The sequence below is a fragment of the Bos javanicus genome, chromosome 2, assembly GCF_032452875.1.
Source record: "Bos javanicus breed banteng chromosome 2, ARS-OSU_banteng_1.0, whole genome shotgun sequence".
Classification (NCBI taxonomy): Eukaryota; Metazoa; Chordata; class Mammalia; order Artiodactyla; family Bovidae; genus Bos; species Bos javanicus.
In genome coordinates this window covers 14,413,678-14,440,518 of record NC_083869.1, presented here as the reverse complement: position 1 = coordinate 14,440,518, position 26,841 = coordinate 14,413,678, and the positions used below count along the sequence as shown (strand labels likewise).

Genomic DNA, 26,841 nt, shown 5'->3' with positions numbered 1-26,841 from the left:
CTTTTGAATCTCAGTTTCTTTGTCAATAAAAGAGAGATAATAATAGTGATAAGTCATGAACTGAGAGTCACTCAGTCATGTCTGACTTTTTGTGACCCCATGACTATAGGCTGCCACAGGCCTCTGTCCATGGAATTCTCCGGGCAAGAATACGGAGTGGGTAGTCGTTTCCTTCTCCAGGGGATCTTCCCAACCCCAGGGATCGAATTCAAATCTCCCTCATTGCAGGCAGATTCTTTACCATCTGATAATAGAGCTGATAATAATAGTATGTCTAGTGGTGGGGTTGGAGGATGAAATAAGTAAACACACAGAAAGCACTTAGAATAGTGTCTGATACAAAGCAAGCCCTCAGTAACCTCCCAGCCATTTATATACCTGCATGAATTAGTCTAAGCAGATCAATTTATGATGTGCAGTAAAAGGAAGGTATCTTGTGATGGAAGTGTTTCAGACAGTAAAGGAAGAAGTTGGTCAAAGTGGACTTGCAGGAACCAAAGAAAAACTTATGCATTCTGTGGGTTGTAAGGAGGCAGTGGGAGGGATCTCCAAAAATGTTTTTTACCTACTTTAAAATTTTAATGAGTAGAATAGGCAAATTAACAGAGACAGAAAGTAGAATAGAGGTTACCAGGGGCTGAGGGGAAAGGGGGACTGGGAGTTATTGTTTAATGGTACAGAATTTCTGTTTGGGATCATGAAAAGGTTTTGGAAATGGATAGTGATAATAGTTGTACAACATTGCAAATGTACTTAACTCCGCTGAATTGTACACTGAAAATGGTACATTTTGTGTTACATTTTATGACAATTCTACAATATCTACCTAGCGTTGATCTTCCTGTCCCACTTTTCAGAGAATGATATGCTGCCTCTTCTAATCAAGGTAATGAGACAGAGAGGAGGGTATTCCAAGGTCGATTTGAGTAAGTGTCCTTCCATGGCTCACCAAGTTGCAGGCTGAAGAAAAAAGTTGAGGTTGTGGCCCAGAGATGAAGCCTAAGGCCACGGTTTTCCAGATCTGGGAGAGGTGATTACACTATAGACCAAAGAACAGGCCTTCTCTATGCCCCAAGAGCTGTTGCTCAAAGCACTACTTGTCTCCAATTCAGCGCCCCTTGCCTACTGCTCCTAGTGCATGATGAAATTTCCTGGTTTGGGGAGGCATTTTAGCCCCCAAGCTTCATATACAACTTGGGGCAATATTTGGGCCACACTCCTTTGATAAGGCCTCAAAATTCTAGCCATTAAATTTCTAACATTCTCTATGTCTGCATGTCTATTCAGTTGTGTCCAACTCTTTGTGATCATATGGACTGTAGCTGCCAGGTTCCTCTGTCTGTGGAATTTTCCAGGTAAGAATACTGGAGTGGGTTGCCATTTCTTCCTCCAGGGGATGTTCCTGACCAAGCGATCAAACCCATGTCTTCTGAGTCTACTGCATTGGCAGGTGGATTTTTTACCTCTGAAGCCACAAGGTAAGCCCAACATTCTCTGTATATCTTTCCTATTGAAGCCTAATTCGACATTCTCTTATAAGCGTGGTCTCTGGACTGGCAGAACTGGCAGCAACTGGGAACTTGTTAAACCTGGAACTTCAAGGGCTCTAGTCCAGACTTGTTGACTTAACAAGCCCTCCAGGTGATTCTGATGAATACTTTGAGAACTGCTCTCACCCATTCATGGTGTGCCAATTAATGGAAGATCATGGCCAAGGAAGTAAGATTTAATCTTTTTCTGCAACGTGGACTTAGCAGTACTGATTATTTCATATGCTCATTATTCCACTATGAGAGAAGTGAGTGAACAATATAGGAAGGAACTAGCAGAAGAATCTCAGTAAAAGTATCTTAATTAATAAATCTTTAAGCTCATTTTATGAACAAGAATCTGTATGTTACTTAACTGAAAAATAGAGTCAATTTCTCAATTTTTAGGATCTATTCTCTTAGAAACTCTTAAAATGCACTGCAGTATTATTAACTATAGTCACCATGCTATACAGAGGCACCAAATTCTCGGGGAGCAGAGAATGGATACTAAAAAGAGCTGGGATATATTTGAAGGACAGGGGTGTGAAGGAAGACAAGGAATATATTTATTTCTAAACCTATGAAGCTGAAAGACTAAGGGCAAAGACAAGAAGGAGTTAACAATAGCCAAACAGAATAGCAAAATAATTATCAATGTATATAGTGTCCTTCATAGATAGTTGTTGAGTAAGTGAATAAATGTATAAAAACATAGGCAGAGAGTCTTTGGTCTTAGAGGCTATAGAATATTGAGATACTTACAGTAGTTAGGTGAGGAATAAAATCATTTTCATTCAGGTCTTGCTCCATGTGTGAAAAGATATTTGTATAAAAAAAAAAAAGATAATCTCACAATTAAATTTTTTTCTGTTACCCTGGCCATATATTTAGCCATGTCTTCATTCACTGACTTTTTATATGTGACACAGAATAACCTGGGGAGGAAAAACTCCTGTTCCTGGATTTAAGTTTCAAAAATCTAGTTCCCAGAGGAGGAAAGGCCCAAAGATGATGGAAGAATATGTGATGACTCAGAGTAGAGTTTCCATTCCTATTATCGTCTAAAGATGCCCTACGTTAATCAGGAAGACAGAAGAGATCTTGAGAAAGGACGCTTGAGTCCAACCTGAAATTCTCCAAACCAAGTCAAACACTGAGTGGGGAAATAGCACATCCCAGTACATTTCTGGGATCCTGGAGCAGAAGGATGCTAGATGCCCTGCCCACCCACTAACTGCACCTTTTTATTTTAATAAGAAAACACAAGTCTCTGACATTCAGTACCTGGTACTTACCCAAGAACCACCCGTGCTATTTAACTGTATCATGGGGTCAATATATTTCATCATTTGCCTTGGAAACTCAATCAACCTCTTGCCTTGTTTCATGGGAAAATATGTTCTAAATAGTTATCTTAGATATCTTAGATAACACATTTGTGTTAGGACTTATTATTAGGATAAGGTGACTGTCTACAAGGTTTGACGATTAATAACATGGGCTTTGGAGCAAGGGAGATCTTTAAGGCTATAAGGATGCTCTCACTAGCAAGTGACATCCAACCTAACCCTAAGTGGCTTAAATAATTGGGGGACTTATTATTTTTCTTAACAGGAAAGTTGAAGATAGGAAGACTCCAGTAGGGACTTTTTAAAAAATCAGTAGTCAACAGTATCATCAAGGACTCAGGTTTCCTCCATCTTTCTGTGCTGCCAACTTTAGTGTTAGGTTGAGCTCTAAGCTTGCAGCCAGATGGTTGTATCCTTTTCAAGCATCATACCCAGATACAATACCCAGAAGCAAAGGACTCCTTTTCCACGGGAGGAAATCTTTTGATGAACCCCCATTTGTCTCATTGGCCAAAATTATATCACGTGTCCATGTCCAAACTTGCTGGTTAGGGAGCTGAGGACTAATTTCTGATTTGGATCAATTAGGATATACCCATCCTAAGGCTGGGTCTAAGACTGGTCTCCCATGAATCACTGGCTTTCCAGAGAAGAGTGAATAATTGAAAAAAGAAAAAAGGGTTCTATTACCAAGGAAGAAAAGAAAAGATGTTCATAATCTCCATCTCAGTTTGAACTTGTCTCTGACACATAATACTTATATGACTCTAAGCAATTTAATTACTTTTTTATGTCTCACATTTTTAACTTTATAGTGAAAATAATATATGTATTATAGAATTTTTGAGACATGAAATCATATATGCAAATTGCATAATGTATTGCCTTGGATATAATTATCTGTCAAATAATCTTGTTATTAATATCATCATTAGAAAAGAATAACATTAAAACGTTTATCTTTTTCAAACTCAGGAAATATTCATTTATATTTTATTGACCCAAAATATCACAACAGTAAGCTCATACCTAATACGTGGAGCTTTTTATGTCAGCCATCTCTCAAAAGATCTGGTCAGATTTTTTTCCTCCTTTCACTAGTCAGGCTGTTTTTGAAAGTTTGCAGAAAGTAACACATCACAGATGGCAAAAAACATGAAAATCAACCAAAAGTTATTGCAACTTTTTCTAAGCCTGGTTTTCACACTCCATCTACAGGGTGAGAACAGCCTACAACACAGCACTCCAAACAGCCACCCCTCCCTACAGCTCACACCATAAAAATGGAATTCATAAAAATCATAATTTGCTTTTTAATGGTCCACCGAACTCCAGCAATGTCTTAGCACATACCCTTCAAACTGATTTCCTTAGGGACACCTCCAAATGGAATGAGGATGTACAGCTTGGAAATATCACCTCTGTCTTGTTTTGCTACCCTCAAAGCATCAGAGAGAGGTCATTCCAGAGTAATCAAAACAGAAAGATTTGTCTCTTGATATCATTTTGTCCTGATTCACCAATGCTTATAGTCAGCACTAGTCATCAGTGTTTTGGCAACGAGAGTTTGTTTAAGGTAATTTTGTTGGCTTTTCTTTTATCTGTAATTGAAATGTTAAAGAAAGGTGTTTATTAGTCCAGCTCTTTTCTTTTCTCCATCTTCCCTACTCTGCCTCTAAATGTCTGAGGATTACACAAGAGTCAGTGATTAATCACTCAGGGTTTGCTCTCTACTTCATATTGATCTCTGAGTTTTAGAGTCCATGGTCTGTAATTTTTGTCAAAATTATTACCACACTGTTACTCTTGCTGAGCAACTGAGTTTAAAACCAATGCTTACTAGCCTTTTTGATTTTATTGTGCTATGCATGTTTTGCTTATTTGAAGATCCTTAGATATGTGCTATAGTTAGCTCCATTTCACCTTCATTTTCTACCTATTTTGGCTATTTGTCTCCTTTCCAAGATAACTTAAGACTAACTTCTTTTTTACTAAAGTATAGTTGATTTACAATGTTGTGTTAATTACTACTATACACTGACTCAATGCACATGAGTTTGAGCAAGCTCTGGGAGATGGTAAAGGCCAGGGAGATGGTGAAGGACAGGGAAGACTGGCATGCTGCAGTCCATGGGGTCGCAAAGAGTCAGACACAACTGAGCAACTGGACAACAACAACAAATACAGCAGTGATTCAGTACATTTTTCTGCAGGCTTCCTTGGTGGTTCAGCAGTAAAGAATCCGCCTGCCAATGTAGGAGACATGGGTTTGATCCTTGGGTCAGGAAAATCCCCTAGAGAAAGGCATGGCAAACCACTCCAGTATTCTTTCTTGGGAAATGCTGTGGACAGAGGAGACTGGTGGGCAAGAGTCCATGGGGTCCTAAAAGATTTGGACATGACTTAGTGACTAAACAACAACAGCACACTTTTAAAATATTCTTTTTCATCATAGTTTATCATAGGATAATGAATATAGTTCTCCATGCTATACAGTAGGACCTTGTTTCATGCATTCTACATATAAACACTTATATCTGCTAACACAAGGGTGCCTATATCTTTTTGAATTATAGTTTTATCTGGATACATGCCCAGGGTGGGGTTACTGGATCATATAGTTATTCTATTTTTGGTTTTCTGAGGAATCTCCATTCTGTTTTTCACTGTGGCTACGCTAACTTACAAAGAATAACTTCTTGACCTAATCTTTCCATAGTTACTATTTCTCTTTAATCTGAATCTCTTTTTTATCTTAAGGTTCAAGGACGGTTTCTGTTCTAAAAAAAAGCATGAAAAAAAATTCATTCCTATTAAATAGACTGTTATATAGCTGCTTTTTCCTATGGGCTAGGAAATACTTGAAAAATAATCTAAGCTTATTTCTTCTAGAGACATTCCACTTCAATTCCTCGTATTAACATAATATGACTGGTGGCTTTTTCTCTTCGTGAAACTCCATTTCAGAGGCATCAGGACTCTCCTAACTGCATTCAATGGTTCTTCTGTGGCATTTTGATTTACCCTTTTAAGCAACCCTGTCTTTGCTACTCCAGATTCTCCAGATATGCTTTCTTCAGTCTGTAATTCCTGAGTGTCCTCTGAAGTTGCTCCATTCCTAACTTTAAATGGTGTGTTCCCACACAACATATTGAATTATCATAGGCATTCTGATTATAAAAACAAAAAAAACAAAACCTGAGACTCCTGGATTATAATCCCTAAATTCACATCTCTAACTGGCACCATATTTCTGAGCTCTAGAGTCCATATATCTAGCACATTCCAGACCCCCCTTTTGTAAACCTTAATTCCTTCCGTTAGAAGCCATGTCTTTGAGAACAGGCATAGGGAGTTTTGCTGGGGAACTAAATTTATTAATATTAAGTAATTCCAACCATACCTGGTTTGGAATCTTAACTCTACAATTTCTATCTGATTTTATATCCATGTTCTTGTTATGATTTACTGCTGCTAATTAGTGTTTCCTGTTGTAATCTTTCAGTGTGCTTGGGTTTTTCTCTCACTTCAAACATCCCTGTTTCTTGTTTATGGTATTAGTCCTCATTCCTCTATTTATCTTCCCAGTTCTTGACTCGTTTTTAATGACCAGCTATCTGCACAGTTGTACTCTGGATTCTGATGAGCGATGTGTCTGGTATTCACTTCACATACTCAGTAGATATTTGTGTTATGAGTGAACATTCCTTAGTAAATTCTAGTACATGATGATTTCAAGGGACTTAGACTTCAAGGTGCTCTGGATTTCAGTCTATTTCTAGCAGACTAACTTCTTCAATTACTGATTTATATCCATGCAGTCTTACTCAGATAATCTCTCAAAAGTAAGGACATTTAGATGTAGTAAGACATAGGAGCAAATTAAAATTTTTTTTTTAAAAATCAAGATGGGTATCCTATTAAAGTTTGTTTCCCATCAGTTTGCACTCCGTTCTCTTTTCCTGGTAACTTAAGCCCACCTGACTTCATTTCTCGGGATCAAAAATTGCTGTCAATAAATTATTTGATTTTTTAAAATAAATTACATATCATATTGTGTTATGTACCCAGAAGTCTCTGCATTTATTAGTACAACAAAAAGTTATTATTATTTAACTTTTAGTAGTGTAAGTCACTCAGGGGTGTCAGACTCTTTGTGAACCCATGGACTGTAGCCCGCCAGGTTCCTCTGTCCATGGGATTCTTTAGGCAAGAATACTGGAGTGGATTGCCATTCCCTTCTCCAGAGGATCTTCCCAACCCAGGGATTGAACTTGGATCTCCTGCCTTTAAGGCAGATTGTTTACCGTGTGAGCTACAGGGAAGTCCCAATTTAACTTTTATGAAGTCCCAATTTAAACTTTATAATTTAACTTTTATTCTGTCAGATACGGTGTTACACTTAATCCTCAAGGCAAAACTGTGCAATTAGCACTGTCATTATTGTTAATCTACAAACATAAAGCTAAGAAATATAGAAGTTAAGTCACTTGCTTAACTCTTAAGAAGAGAGTATTAAGTGTAGCATCCCGACTTTGAACAACACACTCTTTCTGAATTTGGAGTCTGTAATCAAACAGTGGTAATTGTAAGACTTAGACTGATTCACATTAAGAAAATAAAGTTATAAATTGTGTTGTGTGTGTGTGCTAAGTCACTTCAGTCATGCCCGACTCTTTGCAACCATGGATGGTAACCTGCCAGGCTCCTCTGTCCATGGGATTTTCCAGGCAAGAATACAGGAGTGGGTTGCCATGTCCTCCTCAAATTGTATTGCAGGGCAGTATTAATAAGCATAATTTCCATCATTTAAAGTGTATCTCCCAGCCAGCTGCCTACCCTCATGAATAGCAATTTATGAGGTCAAGGATGGTACTTTTCCTGGCAATATCCAAATCTAAATAAGGACAATCAAACAGAAGCTTTTTGTAGGTCACATGTTTCTGGATTTTAACTGTACAGCTTTGAAAAATAAAAGCCTCTAGTGATACATCTGAAAGCAGGATCATAAAATGCTGGTATTTGCATATGAAAGTGTTTTGTCAAAAACAGTCATATTCATTAAGGAATTGTGCTATAATTCCTGAAAGAAAGTCAGAATTTTAATTCTATAAGAAATTGTTTTTTACTTTCACTGTTTGCAGATGACATGATCCTCTACATAGAAAACCCTAAAGACTCCATCAGAAAATTTCTAGAACTAATCAATGATTATAGTAAAGTTGCAGGATATAAAATCAACACACAGAAATCCCTTGCATTCCTATACACTAATAATGAGAAAACAGAAAGAGAAATTAAGGAAACAATTCTATTCACCATTGCAACAGAAAGAATAAAATACTTAGGAATATATCTACCTAAAGAAACTAAAGACCTATATATAGAAAACTATAAAACACTGGTGAAAGAAATCAAAAAGGACACTAACAGATGGAGAAATATACCATGTTCGTGGATTGGAAGAATCAATATAGTGAAAATGAGTATACTACCCAAAGCAATTTATAGATTCAACGCAATCCCTATCAAGCTACCAACGGTATTCTTCACAGAGCTAGAACAAATAAATTCACAATTTGTATGGAAATACAAAAAACCTCGAATAGCCAAAGCTATCTTGAGAAAGAAGAATAGAACTGGAGGAATCAACCTACCTGACTTCAGGCTCTACTACAAAGCCACAGTCATCAAGACAGCATGGTACTGGCACAAAGACAGCAATATTGATCAATGGAACAAAATAGAAAGCCCAGAGATAAATCTACGCACCTATGGACACCTTATCTTTGACAAAGGAGGCAAGAATATACAATGCAGAAAAGACAATCTCTTTAACAAGTGGTGCTGGGAAAACTGGTCAACCACTTGTAAAAGAAAGAAACTAGACCACTTTCTAACACCATACACAAAAATAAACTCAAAATGGATTAAAGATCTAAACGTAAGACCAGAAACTATAAAACTCCTAGAGGAGAACATAGGCAAAACACTCTCCGACATACATCACAGCAGGATCCTCTATGACCCACCTCCCAGAATATTGGAAATAAAATCAAAAATAAACAAATGGGACCTAATTAAACTTAAAAGCTTCTGCACAACAAAGGAAACTATCAGCAAGGTGAAAAGACAGCCTTCAGAATGGGAGAAAATAATAGCAAATGAAGCAACTGACAAACAACTAATCTCAAAAATATACAAGCAATTCCTACAGGTCAACTCCAGAAAAATAAATGACCCAATCAAAAAATGGGCCAAAGAACTAAACAGACATTTCTCCAAAGAAGACATACAGATGGCTAACAAACACATGAAAAGATACTCAACATCATTCATTATCAGAGAAATGCAAATCAAAACCACTATGAGGTACCATTTCACGCCAGTCAGAATGGCTGCGATCCAAAAGTCTACAAGAATAAATGCTGGAGAGGGTGTGGAGAAAAGGGAACCCTCTTACACTGTTGATGGGAATGCAAACTAGTACAGCCACTATGGAGAACAGTGTGGAGATTCCTGAAAAAACTGGAAATAGAACTGCCTTATGATCCCGCAATCCCACTGCTGGGCATACACACTGAGGAAACCAGAATTGAAAGAGACATGTGTACCCCAATGTTCATTGCAGCACTGTTTATAATAGCCAGGACATGGAAGCAACCTAGATGTCCATCAGCAGATGAATGGATAAGAAAGCAGTGGTACATATACACAATGGAGTATTACTCAGCCATTAAAAAGAATACATTTGAATCAGTTCTAATGAGGTGGATGAAACTGGAGCCTATTATACAGAGTGAAGTAAGCCAGAAGGAAAAACACCAATACAGTATACTAACGCATATATATGGAATTTAGAAAGATGGCAACAATAACCCTGTATACGAGACAGCAAAAGAGACACTGATGTATAGAACAGTCTTTTGGACTCTGTGGGAGAGGGAGAGGGAGAGGGTGGGATTATTTGGGAGAATGGCATTGAAATACGTATAATATCATATATGGAAAGAGTCACCAGTCCAGGTTCGATGCACGATACTGGATGCTTGAGGCTGGTGCACTGGGAGGACCCAGAGGGATGGTATGGGGAGGAAGGAGGGAGGAGGGTTCAGGATGGGGAACACATGTATATCTGTGGCAGATTCATTTTGATATTGATACATATTGATACAATACAATATTGTAAAGTTTAAAAATAAAATAAAATTTAAAAAAAAGAAAGAAATTGTTTTTTTTTTTTCTACTCAAATCATATTTCAAGAGAGATTTTGTGCTTTGATTTATCTTCTTAACTGAAATCCTGCAGTTGTTAAAGCTTAGTGGGAAAAGGTAATGTATGTATGTATGTATATGTGTGTATAGGGGGGATTTAAACCAATTTATAATTTCTGTTCTATCCTGCTTTATCATGTTTTAACCTTTTTTTGTGGTTCAGCCACCTCCAAATGCCTCTCTTGAATACTTACTGAAACAATTTTTTTCTAGAAAAAGAATTTTCTAATAAAAAATCTCAGAAGTTATCAGTATTTTTAAAGTTTAAAAGAAACTAAATGCTTATTCAATTATCTCTGTTTTACTAATATCCCTAAGGCAAATGCAGTTTTAAAAATTATATACACATGGCAACAAAAAGTATCCTCAGCTTGCTGCTGTGTCTTACTAAGTGAAAGTGAACGTTACTCAGTTGTATCTGACACTTTGAGACCCCATGGACTATAAGCATACGGAATTCTCCAGGCAAGAATATCAGAGTGGGTAGTCATTTTCTTCTCCAGGGGATCTTCCTAACCCAGGGATTGAACTCAGGTCTCCAACACTGCAGGAAGGTTCTTTACCAGCTGCAGGTGGATTCTTTACAAGGGAAGCCCCACAATACTGGATTGGTTAGCCTATCTTTTCTCCAGGGCATCTTCCCAACCAGGAATCAAACCAGGGTCTCCTGCAGAGCAGGCAGATTCTTTACCAACTGAGCTATCAGGGAAGGCCTGTATCTTACTAAGTCTATAGGAAATCAAGCAGTATCAAGTATTTTTCCTCTAAAATTTCTTGAGCTGATATTTTAATCATCAAACTAGTCTTAGAAGATACATACAAAGTAGTGTTGGGTATAAGCAGTAGCATGATGACAAATAGTTAACCACATATTCACCAGGAAAAAAAAAATCCTGATTTGTATCATTTGCCAATTTTTATAGTATAAATACTCTACCTATAGGCAATTTCAAGCAAACGATGTTGAAGGCAGAGTTGAGAAAAGATGTAGTCATAGTCAACAAACCAATGGGCCTGATAATCCTGACAGTATGTGAGCTTTCATCAAAACCTCCAGGAAGTCTCTAAAATCACTCTTTTATCAGATGTGAATAAAAGGATGCAGATGAGAATTGTGCTTAAAGCCAGTCTTTAGAGTCAGCCTGCCAAGACCTAACTCCACTCTTTAAAGTATCCTCTGTGTTATCTTGTATAAGCCATCTAACTTTCCTGTGACTCTCTTTGCTCATATGTAAAATGGTAATAATATAAGTTTTAATCTCATTAGAATTCCTATGATTATTAAATGAAATAGTGCATTAAAGTGCTTAGAAGAGTTCTTGGCATATAGCTATAATAATAGGCTATTAGTAATAAATGTTAGGGACTATTTTTCTAGAATTTACAATCTAACTATCAGAATATTTTACACATTGTCATCTAAATCTTTCACAGTTCATTGAAAACCATCCTGCTTGATAACAACACTCTGAGAGGAGCCGGTTATAGAGGGAAGAGCACTAAGAAAGATGTCATGCCTTACTCACTAGTCCCAGTTTTGCCGAAGTCTAGGTTTGTGGCCTTTGGCAAACCAGTTTACTTCAGGAGCTTTGGTTCTTTTTTTTTTTAATTTTATTTTATTTTTAAACTTTACAATATTGTATTAGTTTTGCCAAATATCGAAATGAATCTGCCACAGGTATACCTGTGTTCCCCATCCTGAACCCTCCTCCCTCCTCCCTCCCCATACCCTCCCTCTGGGTCGTCCCAGTGCACCAGCCCCAAGCATCCATTAGTAAAATACAGAAAGTAATGGTCACCCTGCCAACTACACAGGACTGTGGTGAGACTGCTATAAGTTAATGAAACTATGAACTCTTCTTGGAAGATGGTACATACGTGGGGTGTTATTATTAATCCAATTTAAAATTCATGATGCCATTGAGGATTAAAATAAAAGAGTGAGAAGTTTTGTGTCATTTGAGTAAACATTTGGAAATAATGTATTGTTAAGATCTAGGATGTTTTGTTGTATTGTAAAGATGAAAAAACCCCACATTTGTATCCTGAAGCAGTGAACCATTTTTTTCTTCCCACAAAAGAGCAAGTTTCAAATGAAAATGTTTAAATGAATTAAGGATCCTGAGGAACTAAGTTAAAAATATCCATGTGATCATAATTTTCTAGGAAAGGAAATATAAAGGAAAAATTAATAAATAAAGCACATAATATTCTGTCAAATTGGATAGTATTACATCATTACAAGATGAATACTGTAAATTTCCAAATAATTATTAAAGGCAAAATTTCATAAGTTTTATAAATAAGTATAAAAAATGAAATGTCCAAGACAGATTGAAGAAATTTTAAATTAAGTTCAGTCAACTTGTAAACAAGAAAAACCACACACAAAAATGAAGGCTAGGAAATTATGAAAAATACTTGATTTTTTTAAAAAGTTACACATTGAATCTCTATTCATGTATAAGAATCATATACATTTATGTACACTTAGTGAAAGTTAACTAAAAATCATTCTAAAAGTGTGCCTATGATTTTTTCTCTTAATTTATGACTTCACACTGTGCTTTAACAGACTTCTGTTCTAGAGGATAAGAATCTCTGTGCAGCCTGGTCTTCACCACACCCTTTTCTATCAGTTATCAGTAAAAATTCTTACGGCCTAAAATTTAAATGTTGGTATATGATATGGGAAGATCAAGCTTCCTTGTTGAAGGGAAAAATCAAAATGAAAGTTATGAATAGTATGTTATCTTCTATGAGAGCCAGAGGGAAAATATGAAATAAAAATTTGTAAGAAATCACTGAAAATATTCATAAGAAATTTATGAGTTAGGGAACCTGAGTAGACTAAGAAACAGGTGGATAAAGACTTTCATAAGGTACCATTTTATATTGTTTTGATTTTTGATTTGTGAATTTATTACCTACTAAATGACATTATTGTGTGTGTGTGTGTGTGTGTGTAAGTCCAGTACACCTCAATCTCACATCTGATTTAACACTTTTCACCTGCCCCGCACTCAGGCCTGACAAGGCAGAGACGCCGGCAGAGGAGACGAGTGTGATGGACTCATCCTCCACGTCTGGTCCCCTGTCCCACTCACTATGCAGCTTCTTCTTGTTCAGCAATATGGTGGGGAAGACAGGGGTCAAAGGGTCTTACAAGACTGGTGGGTTTGTTGTCATCTGTGTGACAACTACGCAAATGCTGGTTACCTTTTCTCTCCTGAGGAGCTTTTGTGCTTCCTTCAGAGACAACACCCTACACCAACTGGGTATCTTGTTCTTTGATATTTATGCTGAATTTTCGATTCCTACTCTGTCTTCTGTTTCAACAATCACCCCACAAAGTCTGGTTTTCACCCTCTGAAATCCGTATCTGTTAGACAATGCCTTCAAAAGACCTCTCCTCCACCTGCCTCTCAACTTTGAAAAACTCAGTACCTTTTCTGTACTAACATCTGGAAGTACATGTCTCTCTCTCAACAGGATCCCACTACAGTTGTCCTTTAGGCCAAGGTTTCCTAACCTCTATGGTATTAACATTTGGGGCTAGAGAATTCTTTGTTGTGGGGGATTTTCCTGTGCATATTATGATGTTTAGTGGCACCCTTGGCTTCTACCTGTTATAACACTAGCTAGCCCCCATCAGCCAAACCAAGAGTCTCCAGAAATTGCCCTATGACACCTTGAAAGCAAATGGCCTGATTGAGAGCCACAGGACTAAGGTAACAATCCTCTTCAAATGAATTCCCATTTCCGAATCTCCTTTTACCACTCTGGTATTAATAATTATCAGGCTGGATGATGGAGATTATCAAATACACACGGGGAACTGCTGCTCGGCAAGCCCTTATACAGTGTCTGATAGATGCCTCTCATGATAATATATGGACATGTGACACCCATTTTCTCAGAAGGAACTCAAATCTTGAGATAAGAGGGAAACTCTTACATCAGTGAAAATCAGTGTAAGCCTACATCTATCTCTGACATTTAAAACTCTGGGCCTAAGGACTGTGAGAGCAGGGGGAGAGGAGACTTTAATTTGTTTATTACTTTATTGATCGACTGTTTTGTATTATTCAAGCATTTAGATTAAAATCTGTATTTTTTAAAAGAAAGAATTTTAGTTCTTAACATAGCTATATCAAAAAGAACATTTTAATTTTTAATAAGATTTTGATTTGGGTTTCTTAGCCAAGATATGAAAGCAGGGTCAAGAAAAAGGGGGAAAAAAGGAGACAAGCAAAAAAGTTAAAAGGGCAAGGAGGTTAAAACTTACCTTGTTTCATCAATATAAACTGCTTCCAACACAGATGCTGCATATTCAATATTCTTCTTTAAGTCGATGACGTTAACATCACCTTTTTCCAGCTGCTTCACTAAGCATCTTAGTCTATTTCAAAAAGTAGCCAAAAAAAGAAAGAGAAAGAGATTTATCATGACTATAAGGAAAAGAGTCAATATTAAATATACAAATTGGGTTAAACTTTCAACTTATCTTTCCAGGTTATTAAATAGCAATATTTCCAGGTATATTTGAGATATAACTAAGACCAATCTTTATCACTTAAACAACTATCAGAAATTATATTCACCTCTCAATAATATTTGGAGAAGGCAATGGCACCCCACTCCAGTGTTCTTGCCTGGAGAATCCCAGGGACGGGGGAGCCTGGCGGGCTGCTGTCTATGGGGTCGCACAGAGTTGGACACGACTGAAGCGACTTAGCAGTAGCAGCAGCAGCTCAATAATATTAGGGCTATAGGTTGCAGGTTTATGTACCATATTTCAAGCATAGTTTTTCTGAAAATTCAAACAATATAGGTATTTTCATACAAGAATTCCTAATACTAGAATTTATTCTATGGTTGTTGTGCTTCTTCAGAGTTGGCACCAAGAAATATTTAACAGGTACTCTTTTGACCAATATTGTATCAATTATTCACTGTTTATAGCAGTAGAAATAAAAATAAAAGGCAAAAGATTCAAGAAAATATAATTAAGAGGAGAAAAAAATATATGTATACAAGCTTAGTGTTTTTATTGCAATGATTTTTCAGTTAAGGCAAAACTACAAAATATTTTCTCATGTTTTTGCCCATAGAATCATGTGTCACAACCGTTTGAGAAATTTTAAAGCATTTCTGGATTTCTGACTCAGAAATTGTGATGTAATTAATACTGTTGTTTTAAGCCACTACATTTTGTAATAATTTTTTAGGCAGAAATAGATATCTCAGGGAGTGAAATAATACAAATTACCTCAATAATTTTCTAATACTTTTAGAAATTTCTATGCATTAACTATAAACCAAGTGTTTCTAAAGATACTTCCCTTTACTAACAACAGAAAACATATTCTTTAGCCACTATACACTATAAATAAGAATTGCAAATACAATTCACCCATTTTCCTGTCAGCAGGCAGAATTTAATTCCTTGAGAAAAGGTATTTCAGAGAGAATGGAATACATCTACTTTTAGGCACAGCCTTAAAGATAGTGTAAGAGATTCTCTGAAAACTTACTTGAGTGATTTCCAATACCAAGGTTTAGGGTATCAAGACAAGTTAAAAATTTCAGCAATGGTATTTTACATTTCTTCATCCATAAGAAACTTTATTTCTCCACAGAAAAGAGCCACACCTAGCTTAAAACTTCTTATCCAGGCAGCTACAATTGCTTTTTGTACCACATACTTTTGTATGATAAAATATTAGCAGACAACAACACTGCAAAATAAATTCCATGTGTCGATAAGTGTCTTATTTGTCCAGAGTAAGCAAAGCAGAACAAAATAAATATCAATGACTAAAACAGGTTACTTTGAAAGGGAAAATTACGCCTGGCTCTGAGGCTTGTGTAAAATACTGAATATGATAATAATGGAGCAACACATAGAGTTTTAGGGGATTTTTGTAATTCTATAATCCAAACACATTACTTAGTATAATTTCCTTTTATGTAGAAAGTAAAAGAAAAAGTTTCATACTTTGAAACAGCTTAAAAATACACCACTCATATATCCTTAGCACTTTAGGGATAAGAGGGAGATGCCTCACCTGCAAAAGTCTAAAAAATCTAGCTAATGTCATAAATAATGCTAAATGACTGAATGCTTTCCTTCCAAAATCAGGAACAAGGCTCTACTCTCACCACAGATATTCATAATTGCACTGGATCTTTCAGCCAAAGCTACAAGGCAAGAATAAAAGGTATTCATGTTGGAAAGAAAGAAATAAAACTGTCTTTGTTCACAGAAAATGTGATTGTCTAAGTAGCAAATCTGATGAAATATACCAAAGAGTTACTAGAAGTGATAAAATGTAATAAATGATTTTAACAAGTTTACAATATAAAAAGATGCAAAAATCAATATCATGCTATACAATAATAATGAACAATCTGAAATTAAAATATAAAGCAATACTATTTACAATAGTTCTGAAAATGTAAAATTCCTAGCCATAAATGTGACAAAGTATGTGCAAGCCCTATACACTGAAAACTACAGAACATTGTTGAAAGGAAAAACCATAGATCTAAATAAATGGAAAGATACACCCATGCTTACGGATTGACTCAATATTGTTTTCAAGTCATTTCTCCAAAAATTTATTTATAGATTCAATGTAACCCCAGTAAATATCCCAGCAGGCTCTCTTGTTATTGTATATATTGACATGCTGATTCTGAAATTCACATTGAATCAAGGAGCTAGAATAGTCAAATTTAACAAAAAGAACAAAGCTGGGGAATTTACACTACTTCAAGAGATTCTAAAGCTACAGTAGTCAGTACAGTATAAATGGCACAATACACTGCATTATTAGCACCCAGATAATACAATAGATAAATCAATAGATTTATAAAGTTAAAAACAGACCCACAAATATATAGGTAATTTATTTTGGGAAAAGATGAAAAGATAATTTAGAGGAAAAAGGATAACCTCACAACAAGTTATGCTGGATAATTAGAAATATCCATGTGTAAAAGGAATTTTGTTCCATACCTGCATCACAGATCTAAATGCATATCCTAAAACTATAAACATAGAAGAAAACATAGGACAAAATCTTTGTGATGTTGGGTAAGCCAAAGATGTCTTACATACAACTGCTGCTGCTAAGTCACTTCAGTCGTGTCCGACTCTGTGCGACCCCATAGACGGCAGCCCACCAGGCTCCCCCATCCCTGGGATTCTCCAGGCAAGAACACTGGAGTGGGTTGCCATTTCCTTCTCCAATGCATGAAAGTGAAAAGTGAAAATGAAGTCGCTCAGTCATGTCCAACCTCAGCGACCCCATGGACTGCAGCCTTCCAGGCTCCTCCGTCCATGGGATTTTCTAGGCAAGAGTACTGGAGTGGGGTGCCATTGCCTTCTCCGCTTACATACAATACCTGCGATGAAATAATAAGTTGAATTTCACCAATATTAAGAACTTCCAGCCACAGACTGGGAGAAAATATTTGTACATCATATATCTGATAAAGGATTTTCAGAAAACATGTTAAGAACTTGCAAACCTCAATAATAAGATAAATGATCCAATACAAAATCTGCTAATGATTTTTTTGTACCACCAAAAATGATATATTCATGGCAAACATGAAAAGATGCTCAAAATCAGTAGTCACCAGAAAAATTCAAATTAAAACAATAATGAAATATAATCAAATACTTTTTAGAATGACTAAAATTAAAATAACTGATCATACCAAATACTGGCAAAGATGTGAACAATTTAAACTACCACACACAGCTTCTGGGAATGTAAATAAGTACAATCAATTTGGAAAACAATTGCCCAAAAAGTTAACACGTATCTGTCATATGACTCAACTGTTCTATTCTTTGGTGGAGAGAAGAATAAATATATGTCCTTACAAATACTTGGACATAAATTGTTCATAGCAGCCTTCTTTGTAATAGACCCAAACTGGAAGCAGCCCAAATGTTCATCCACAAGTAAATGGAAAACAAATTGGGCCGTATCCATCCAAAGAAGTTCTGCTTAGCAATATAATGAATGAACTGTTGATACACACAATGAAGTGACCGAACAATGACTATGCTGAATGATAGGATATACGCATAATGTATGATTCAATTTGTATAACATTTTTAAATGCAATCTATTCTTATTGAGACAGGAAGCAGATCAGAGGTTGCCTGGGAATTAGGAGGTAGAGATCAAGGAAGAGAGGAAGGGAAAGATTACAAAGGAGCTGGAGGAAATTTTGATGGTGATGGTAATGGAAATGTTAATTTTCTTGATTGTGGTGATGGTTTCATAGGTGCATACATATGCTCATACTTATCAAATTATAAATTATAAAATGAAATATGTAATTTGAGATAGAAAATGGATATATGCAAAATAGATGCTTCTGTTACATATCTTTACTTTTAATCAATTCCATTAAAATACTTAAATTTTTAATATATAATATCAAAGACATGGAAAAACTCTAAAGCAGCATTAAACTGTTAATGATTTTTCTTCAAAAAGAAAGGCACTAATCTTTGACAATTCATGAGACTTTTAAAATCAGCCTGAATATTATGTACTGAACAGGTTTTGATGTTCTTAGCTTTTTGGTGGGACTACTTCCTCACCTTATAAGGATCAGAACACTTAAAAGAAGACAGCAATGAAAATAGAAACCATTTTTGAAAATAATTGATTAGATCTGTGATCCAATCAAGCAGTCACAGAAGAAAAGCAATTTCTACTTTTGAACAAAGAGTACTGAGCTGTAGAAAATGATTGAGTATTTTTATTCAAATATAGAACTGCCACTTTTCAAATGAAAAAAATACACAATGTAAAATGATGTAGTTTTCAGAATCAGGTACTTCATATACTCTAAACTTAGCTTCTAAGATATTGCTATAAAACCTTATCTTGCAAAAGAACCACTTACATAATAAGGATATTATACTGAAAAATCCCATGTGTCTATGCATGTCTTCATTAATTCTAGGATAAAAATGCCCAGGATATCTCTAATGCTGTAAAGCATGAGTGATGTGTATGTTAACAATTTTAACTTAAAAGAGAATTGAAAATAATCATCCTTCTATCAATGTCCCTATATTTTACATAACTGAAATACAAAAGAGAGAAGGATACGGTTGCAAGAATGCCATACTAAGAAGCAGAAGAGGTAATGCTAAAGGAATATCTATAGTGATATTAACATTACCATTGAAATATGGCCACACACAGGAGTGCACAAAGACATATAAATTGGGACTGTCAGAACTAGAAGCTGCTGTGTCATTTTCAGTAAGTCCTGCTTGCCTCTAATTCTAACATGATTAAAAAGTGATGATAAGAAGCCATTAAATAATGAAGTTTTCTTGTCTATTCTGCAGGTCAAGGCTTAGGAAATTAAATTCTAACCTTAGTCGAGAAAGCAAGGCTTATAAATTGAAAGTCTTTTTAAGATACTTTTTTCCCCACAAAGGCCAATGTTTAGTTGTAAAATCCCTTGATATCTTTATTTTATAGAATAAATAACTCCCAAAATAATTGGTATCATTGAAAAATGAGAACAATTGTATGGCAAACATTACTGGCCTTTAAAATATATTTACATTCTATATTTAAAGAAGCAAAATGACCCTACTAAAGTGGAGAACATAGAATAGAAAAAAATGAATTTTTAAAGGCAAAGAAAAATATAATTATTCTTCCTTTTCTTCCAAATCACATTTTGGGTTAACTATTTATCACTTTACTTCAAGAGAGTACTTTTTATTACAGAAATGGGCACTGCATAGTTCTCAACATTTTGAAGTATTCTTTTTAAGTACAGTGATACAAACACTTGAATAGTTAGAAATGCTTTCAAGATCAATTTTGTTCCTCCTTAGAGGCAAGGAATAAGACCATATTAACTTTAAAGGGAGAACCAATCATTTATACCTGGTTACTGTCACACCTCTGAAATACTACAGGCTATATCAACTCAAGGATTTTCTTTAAAAAAATACATACTTAAATAACTATGTATAGTAGAGACATATGCAAATAAACACATATTTAAAATATATTTAAATATTCGACTATATAAACATTTTAAATATACATTTGTAAAAATATAAAATATTTTTAAACTCCATTTTTTATAGAGTTCAGTTCAGTTCAGTTCATTCACTCAGTCGTGTCCAACTGTTTGCGACCCCATGAATAACAGCACGCCAGGCCTCCAGGTCCATCACCAACTCCTGGAGTTCACTCAAACTCATGTCCATTGAGTCAGTGATGCCATCCAGCCATCTCAGCCTCTGTTGTCCCCTTCTTCTTCTGCCCACAATCCCTCCCAGCATCAGGGTCTTTTCCAATGAGTCAACTCTTCGCATCAGGTGGCCAAAGTATTGGAGTTTCAGCTTTAGCATCAGTCCTTCCAATGAACACCCAGGACTGATCTCCTTTAGAGTGGACTGGTTGGATCTCCTTGTAGTCCAAGGGACTCTCAAGAGTCTTCTCCAACACCACAGTTCAAAAGCATCAATTCTTCAGTGCTCAGCTTTCTTCACAGTCCAACTCTCACATCCATACATGACCACTGGAAAAACCATAGCCTTAACTAGACGGACCTTTGTTGGCAAAGTAATGTCTCTGCTTTTCAATATGCTATCTAGGTTGGTCATAACTTTCCTTTCAAGGAGTAAACGTCTTTTAATTTCATGGCTGCAATCACCATCTGCAGTGATTTTGGAGCCCCCAAAAATAAAGTCTGACACTGTTTCCCCTGTTTCCCCATCTATTTCCCATGAAGTGATGGGACCGGATGCCATGATCTTTGTTTTATGTGTGTTGAGCTTTAAGCCAACTTTTTCACTCTCCTCTTTCGCTTTCATCAAGAGGCTTTTTAGTTCCTCTTCACTTTCTGTCATAAGGGTGGTGTTATCTGCATATCTGAGGTTATTGATATTTCTCCCGGCAATCTTGATTCCAGCTTGTGCCTCTTCCAGTCCAGGTTTCTTATGATGTACTCTGCATAGAAGTTAAATAAGCAGGGTGACAATATACAGCCTTGACATGCTCCTTTTCCTATTTGGAACCAGTCTGTTGTTCCATGTCCAGTTCTAACTGTTGCTTCCTGACCTGCATATAGGTTTCTCAACAGGCAGGTCAGGTGCTCTGGTATTCCCATCTCTTTCAGAATTTTCCACAGTTTATTGTGATCCACACAGTCAAAGGCTTTGGCATAGTCAATAAAGCAGATATAGATGTTTCTCTGGAACTCTCTTGCTTTTTCCATGATCCAGCAGATGTTGGCAATTTGATCTCTGGTTCCTCTGCCTTTTCTAAAACCAGCTTGAACATCAGGAAGTTCACGGTTCACGTATTGCTGAAGCCTGGCTTGGAGAATTTTGAGCATTACTTTACTAGTGTATGAGATGAGTACAATTGTGTGATAGTTTGAGTATTCTTTGGCATTGCCTTTCTTTGGAACTGGAATGAAAACTGACCTTTTCTAGTCCTGTGGCCACTGCTGAGTTTTCCAAATTTGCTGGCATATTGAGTGCAGCACTTTCACAGCATCATCTTTCAGGATATGAAATAGTTCAACTGGAATTCCATCACCTCCGCTATCTTTGTTCATCGTGATGATTTCTAAGGCCCTCTTGACTTCACATTCCAGGATGTTTGGCTCTAGGTGAGTGATCACACCATCGTGATTATCTTGGTCATGAAGATCTTTTTTGTACAGTTCTTCTGTGTATTCTTGCCATCTCTTCTTAAGATCTTCTGCTTCTGTTAGGTCCATACCATTTCTGTCCTTTATTGAGCCCATCTTTGCATGAAATGTTCCCTTGGTATCCCTAATTTTCTTGAAGAGATCTCTAGTCTTTCCCATTCTATTTCTTTGCATTGATCGCTGAGGAAGGCTTTCTTATCTCTCCTTGCTATTCTTTGGAACTCTGCATTCAAATGGGTATATCTTTCCTTTTCTCTTTTGCTTTTCACTTCTCTTCATTTCACAGCTATTTGTAAGGCCTCCCCAGACAGCCATTTTGCTTTTTTGCATTTCTTTTCCATGGGGATGGTCTTGATCCCTGTCTCCTGTACAATGTCATGAACCTCCATCCATAGTTCATCAGGCACTCTATCTATCAGATCTAGTCCCTTAAATCTATTTCTTACTTCCACTGTATAGTCATAAGGGATTTGATTTAGGTCATACCTGAATAGTCTAGTGGTTTTCCCTACTTTCTTCAATTTAAGTCTGAATTTGGCAATAAGGAGTTCATGATCTGAGCCATAGTCAGCTCCCGGTCTTGTTTTTGCTGACTGTGTAGAGCTTCTCCATCTTTGGCTGCAAAGAATAGAATCAATCTGATTTCGGTGTTGACCATCCTGTGATGTCCATGTGTAGAGTCTTCTCTTGTGTTGTTGGAAGAGGGTGTTTGCTATGGCCAGTGCGTTCTCTTGGCAAAACTCTATTAGCCTTTACCCTGCTTCATTCCGTACTCCAAGGCCAAATTTGCCTGTTACTCCAGGTATTTCCTGACTTCCTACTTTTGCATTCCAGTCCCCTATAATGAAAAGGACATCTTTTTTGGATGTTAGTTCTAAAAGGTCTTGTAGGTCTTCATAGAACCTTTCAACTTCAGCTTCTTCATCATTACTGTTGGGGCATAGACTTGGATTCCTGTGATATTGAATGGTTTGCCTTGGAAACGAACAGAGATCATTCTGTCGTTTTTGAGATTGCATCCAAGTACTGCATTTCGGACTCTTTTGTTGACCATGATGGCTACTCCATATCTTCTAAGGGATTCCTGCCTTAGAAGTTTTATACAGTAGATATATTTATATATTAAGTAGATAAATATAAGTATATTTATATTATATATATATATATATTTAAATCTATTTGTTCTGATAAAGTAATGACTTTCACCTACTGATAAGAATTTATTTAAACCAGGGAAGAAAGTTTAGGGATAGGATCCACACACACCAGATCCACTGAAAGGCAGTTTAACATTTTATGTCATTCTCTTGCACCTTGGAAAACACATGCTTAGCACTGAGCTCAGGTGGCCTCTCTGTGTTAAATGTCTTTCACTTGCCCCTCCAGATCCATCTACTGGGCTCTGCCCTGCTCCTTGCCCTGAGGGCGAGAATGCAGAGACCTCAGCAGACTTTGGATCTGGTTTCAGGAAACAGGAGGAAGGGAGGTGTGAAGGCCCTGTTATTCTTCTCTCCTCCCTGGAGAGGCACCCACCATAAAAGGTCATTTGTCAAACAACCCTTTCCAGAGTCCCCTCTCACTCTCTCTTTCTTTCTCTTTCCAAGTATAACACATCCTTGGAGCCTAATGTTATCAGCCCAGAGGCATTGCGTTATCCTGGTAGTTCCCTACATGGGTATAACAACTTTAAATATTCTCTTTATTAGTTACTCCTCAAATTACCTGTTATTACCGTGTCAATCTTTTTACCTAACTTCTACCACACTCCCTACAGCACCATCCTCTCATACCAGAGACTTTCAATATAATCTTACTGTAGTGCTGGAAAGACTATAGGGCTTTAAAGTCAGTGGGGGCTCACTCAACTAACATTCACTTTTTCCTGGTATTCCTGGAGAGAAGCAACACCCTAAACAGAGGGCTACTTCCAGTTTTCTGTGGTGATCAGCTTTAGAGTGAGCTCTGCCAATGGAAACTGCACATAACACTGAGGACCAGATGCTTCATAGGGGATGTAGGAGAACCGTGGGACTAAATTGCCACCCTCACACAGGAGGAGCCTGATTCTGCAAAGGAGTGTTTATGGCTGTTGGCTGATGCTAGCTGGGTCAGAGAATGTGTGATATCATTTTTTTTTTAATTTAAAGGAAAGAAATAGACAAAAGAAGAATTGTGGTTTGCAGTGGAGCCTGATGGACTAAAAAAAATGCCTTTATTACTCTTCACCCCTGAAACATCACTAACATAACATAAACAGACCAAAAACATAAAAGAGGTACAAGGAGAAAGAACAGAAGATAATACAGCAAAGAAAAGCTTACAATACAGTTTCTGGAAAAATAGTAAAATATGGTAACTGACTGAGCAGATACCAAGAAAGACAAACAAAGCGAAGAGCTTTTGATGGGTGATCACTGAAGAAGCAAAATGATTAATGTCCACAGAAGCTCAGAATAGCTGAGGAAATAGGGATAGCAAAGATCCTGTAATCCAAGGATCTGTCTTTATGCTCAAAATAAAATGGTGAAAATCTTTTTACAGCTTCGATTCCTTTCTTCACCCCAAGTAGCAGGAGATTATCCTTACCTACTCCTGTAGCAAACCTGGAAAAGAGGCAAGATTGCCAGATTGGAAACAGAGAAATTAAATAAAAATCAGCATATTGAGTGATGATACCTCAGGTTTCTTTCTCCCACCTATTTACAGAGTTAAGATTATGGGATTAACCACAAGAGAGACAAAAAAGCCCCAGACAAATAAAATTTTGGAAACAAAAGTTTGCTCTTGTTCTCCCTACACCTTTCAGTGAAGCCCAGAAGGTGACAAGCACCACCTATGACAAAGAAATTCTAATCACTTTTCAGACACATTCTTCAATATTAATGGCCTGTCATCAATGAGCAAGCCCTGAAGGAAAACCTCAAACATGAAAGACATCGATATATCTAAATAAAATAAAGAAAGTTAGAGGAAATGGAAATAATATTGAGATGTAAGGAAAACAAAAAAAAACCACCATCAAAAACTGACCATGTGAGATATTACTTCATACCTGTTAGAATGGCTGTCATAAAAAAGACAACAAATAATAAACAGCAAGACTGTGGAGAAAGAGAACCCTAGTTCACTGATGATGGGAATATAATTGGTACAGCCACTAGAGAAAAGAGTATGGAGGTTTCTGGCTATTTATCTGAATAAAATGAAAACACAAATTTGAAAACATATATATACACCAATGTTTATTGCAGCATTATTTATAATAGCCAAGATATGAAATTAAGTTAAGCATCCATTAACAGATGAATGGATAAAGAAAATGTGGCTTCACACGCATACACACACACACACACACACACACACACACATATATATAATGAAATATTACTCAGCCATGAGAAAGAATGGCATTTTGTCATTTGCAACAACATGAATGAAACTGTAGGGTATTATGTTTAGTGAAATAAGTTGAACAGAGAGTGACAAACACTGCTTCACTTATATATGGAATCTAAAAAATAAATGAGTGAATATAACACAACACAAACAGACTCGTCAATAGAGAGAACTAACTATTTTATAATAACTTTAGGTGGTGTATAATCTATAAAATTACTGAATCACTGTGTGGTATACCTGGAACTAATATAACATTGTAAATCAACTATACTTCATTTTACAAAAACTGAGAAAAGTAAGTGAAGAGATTCATCCATGAGCGAATATGCTGTAACTTTTAAAAAATAGAATAAAGAGTGATGAAAAAACTCTTAGAATTGAAACTGATGATTTATATAAAAATGTCAACAGAAGAGGCAGAGGATAATGTCTAATAACCCATAAAGTAGACATAAAGACAGCAAAATGAATAATAGAATAATAATGATAAAAATCACAATGCTGGTTTTGAAGATCTAATATCTAGTTAGAAAATTCTAGACACTAGGAATGGAGGAAATTCTCCAAAAAAAAAGGGCAATTTTCTAGAACTAAAAATCTCCATTTGTAAGGGCCCAACTAACCACTAGGGTCAGCTTCATGAGTATCCAACCTCAGAGCCATGGAGGACCTTGCAATTAGGAGAATCTCCCCCCGACCCTTGGTTACCACTTTAATGTCACTATTCTCAAATTCTTAATCATTTTTGAACAAGAAGTCCTACACTTTCAACTTGCACTGGCCCTGTATATTATGTAGCTGGTCCTGGGGTCAACCTGCAACTCTATACTCGGTAAAACTATTGATCAAGTTTGAAGAAAGAATAAAGGCATTTTCAGACATTCAATGACTGTAAAAATTTGACTTTCTAAGCATTCTATTTCAGGAAGCAACTGGGTGATGCATTTGACCAAAACAAGAACACAGCAAGAACTTTAATACAGAGAAGTGAAAAAGAGAAGCCTCCAAAGGAGATATGTGTGCATCCTAGGAATTAACTAGTCCAGATTGAAGTAGGAGTACAGAAGAAAGGAAGTAGGAGGGACGTCTCTGGGGGTAAAATTGGAACTGATGAACAAAGAAACTGATGGGATGTTTGGAACTTTGTTCCAACAGATCAGTTGAGCATAAAATTATAAAAATACACTGCTTATGAAATCAAGGAGAAAGAAAAAAATTATACAAGATATGTCATTTGATTGACTCTATTTGATTGAGAAGTGAATAATATTTACAAACCACACTACTATAAACAGCAGTGATTTTAAAACAAAATAAGATATAATAAAAGTCTTTTGAGAAGATGAGGCTAGGGAAGTTGAAATTAATATACTATAGAAATTTCCTCTATTAACATCACAGATGTCAGTTGGTAAAGTCTAAAATTGATAAATCAAAAAATAGTAAAGGCATATTATTTGGAAATGTGCTAAAGGAAAAATAGCTAAAATGAACTAAATCATTGAGATTATTTAATTCTGGGAAATTGCTGTTTTTTGATAATAAAAAGAGTTTTA

General features: G+C 36.3%; 1 protein-coding gene across 9 annotated transcripts in view; it reads right to left on the bottom strand.

Annotated features, from left to right (window-relative positions):
• The window catches only part of PDE1A (phosphodiesterase 1A), a 395,792-nt gene that overhangs the window by 107,783 nt on the left and 261,168 nt on the right, over positions 1-26,841 (bottom strand). For all 9 annotated transcript variants that reach the window (XM_061433627.1, XM_061433620.1, XM_061433676.1 and 6 more), the window contains one exon: positions 14,445-14,558. In XM_061433627.1, the coding sequence (XP_061289611.1) occupies positions 14,445-14,558 (114 nt within the window). The remainder of the gene's footprint in view (positions 1-14,444; positions 14,559-26,841) is intronic.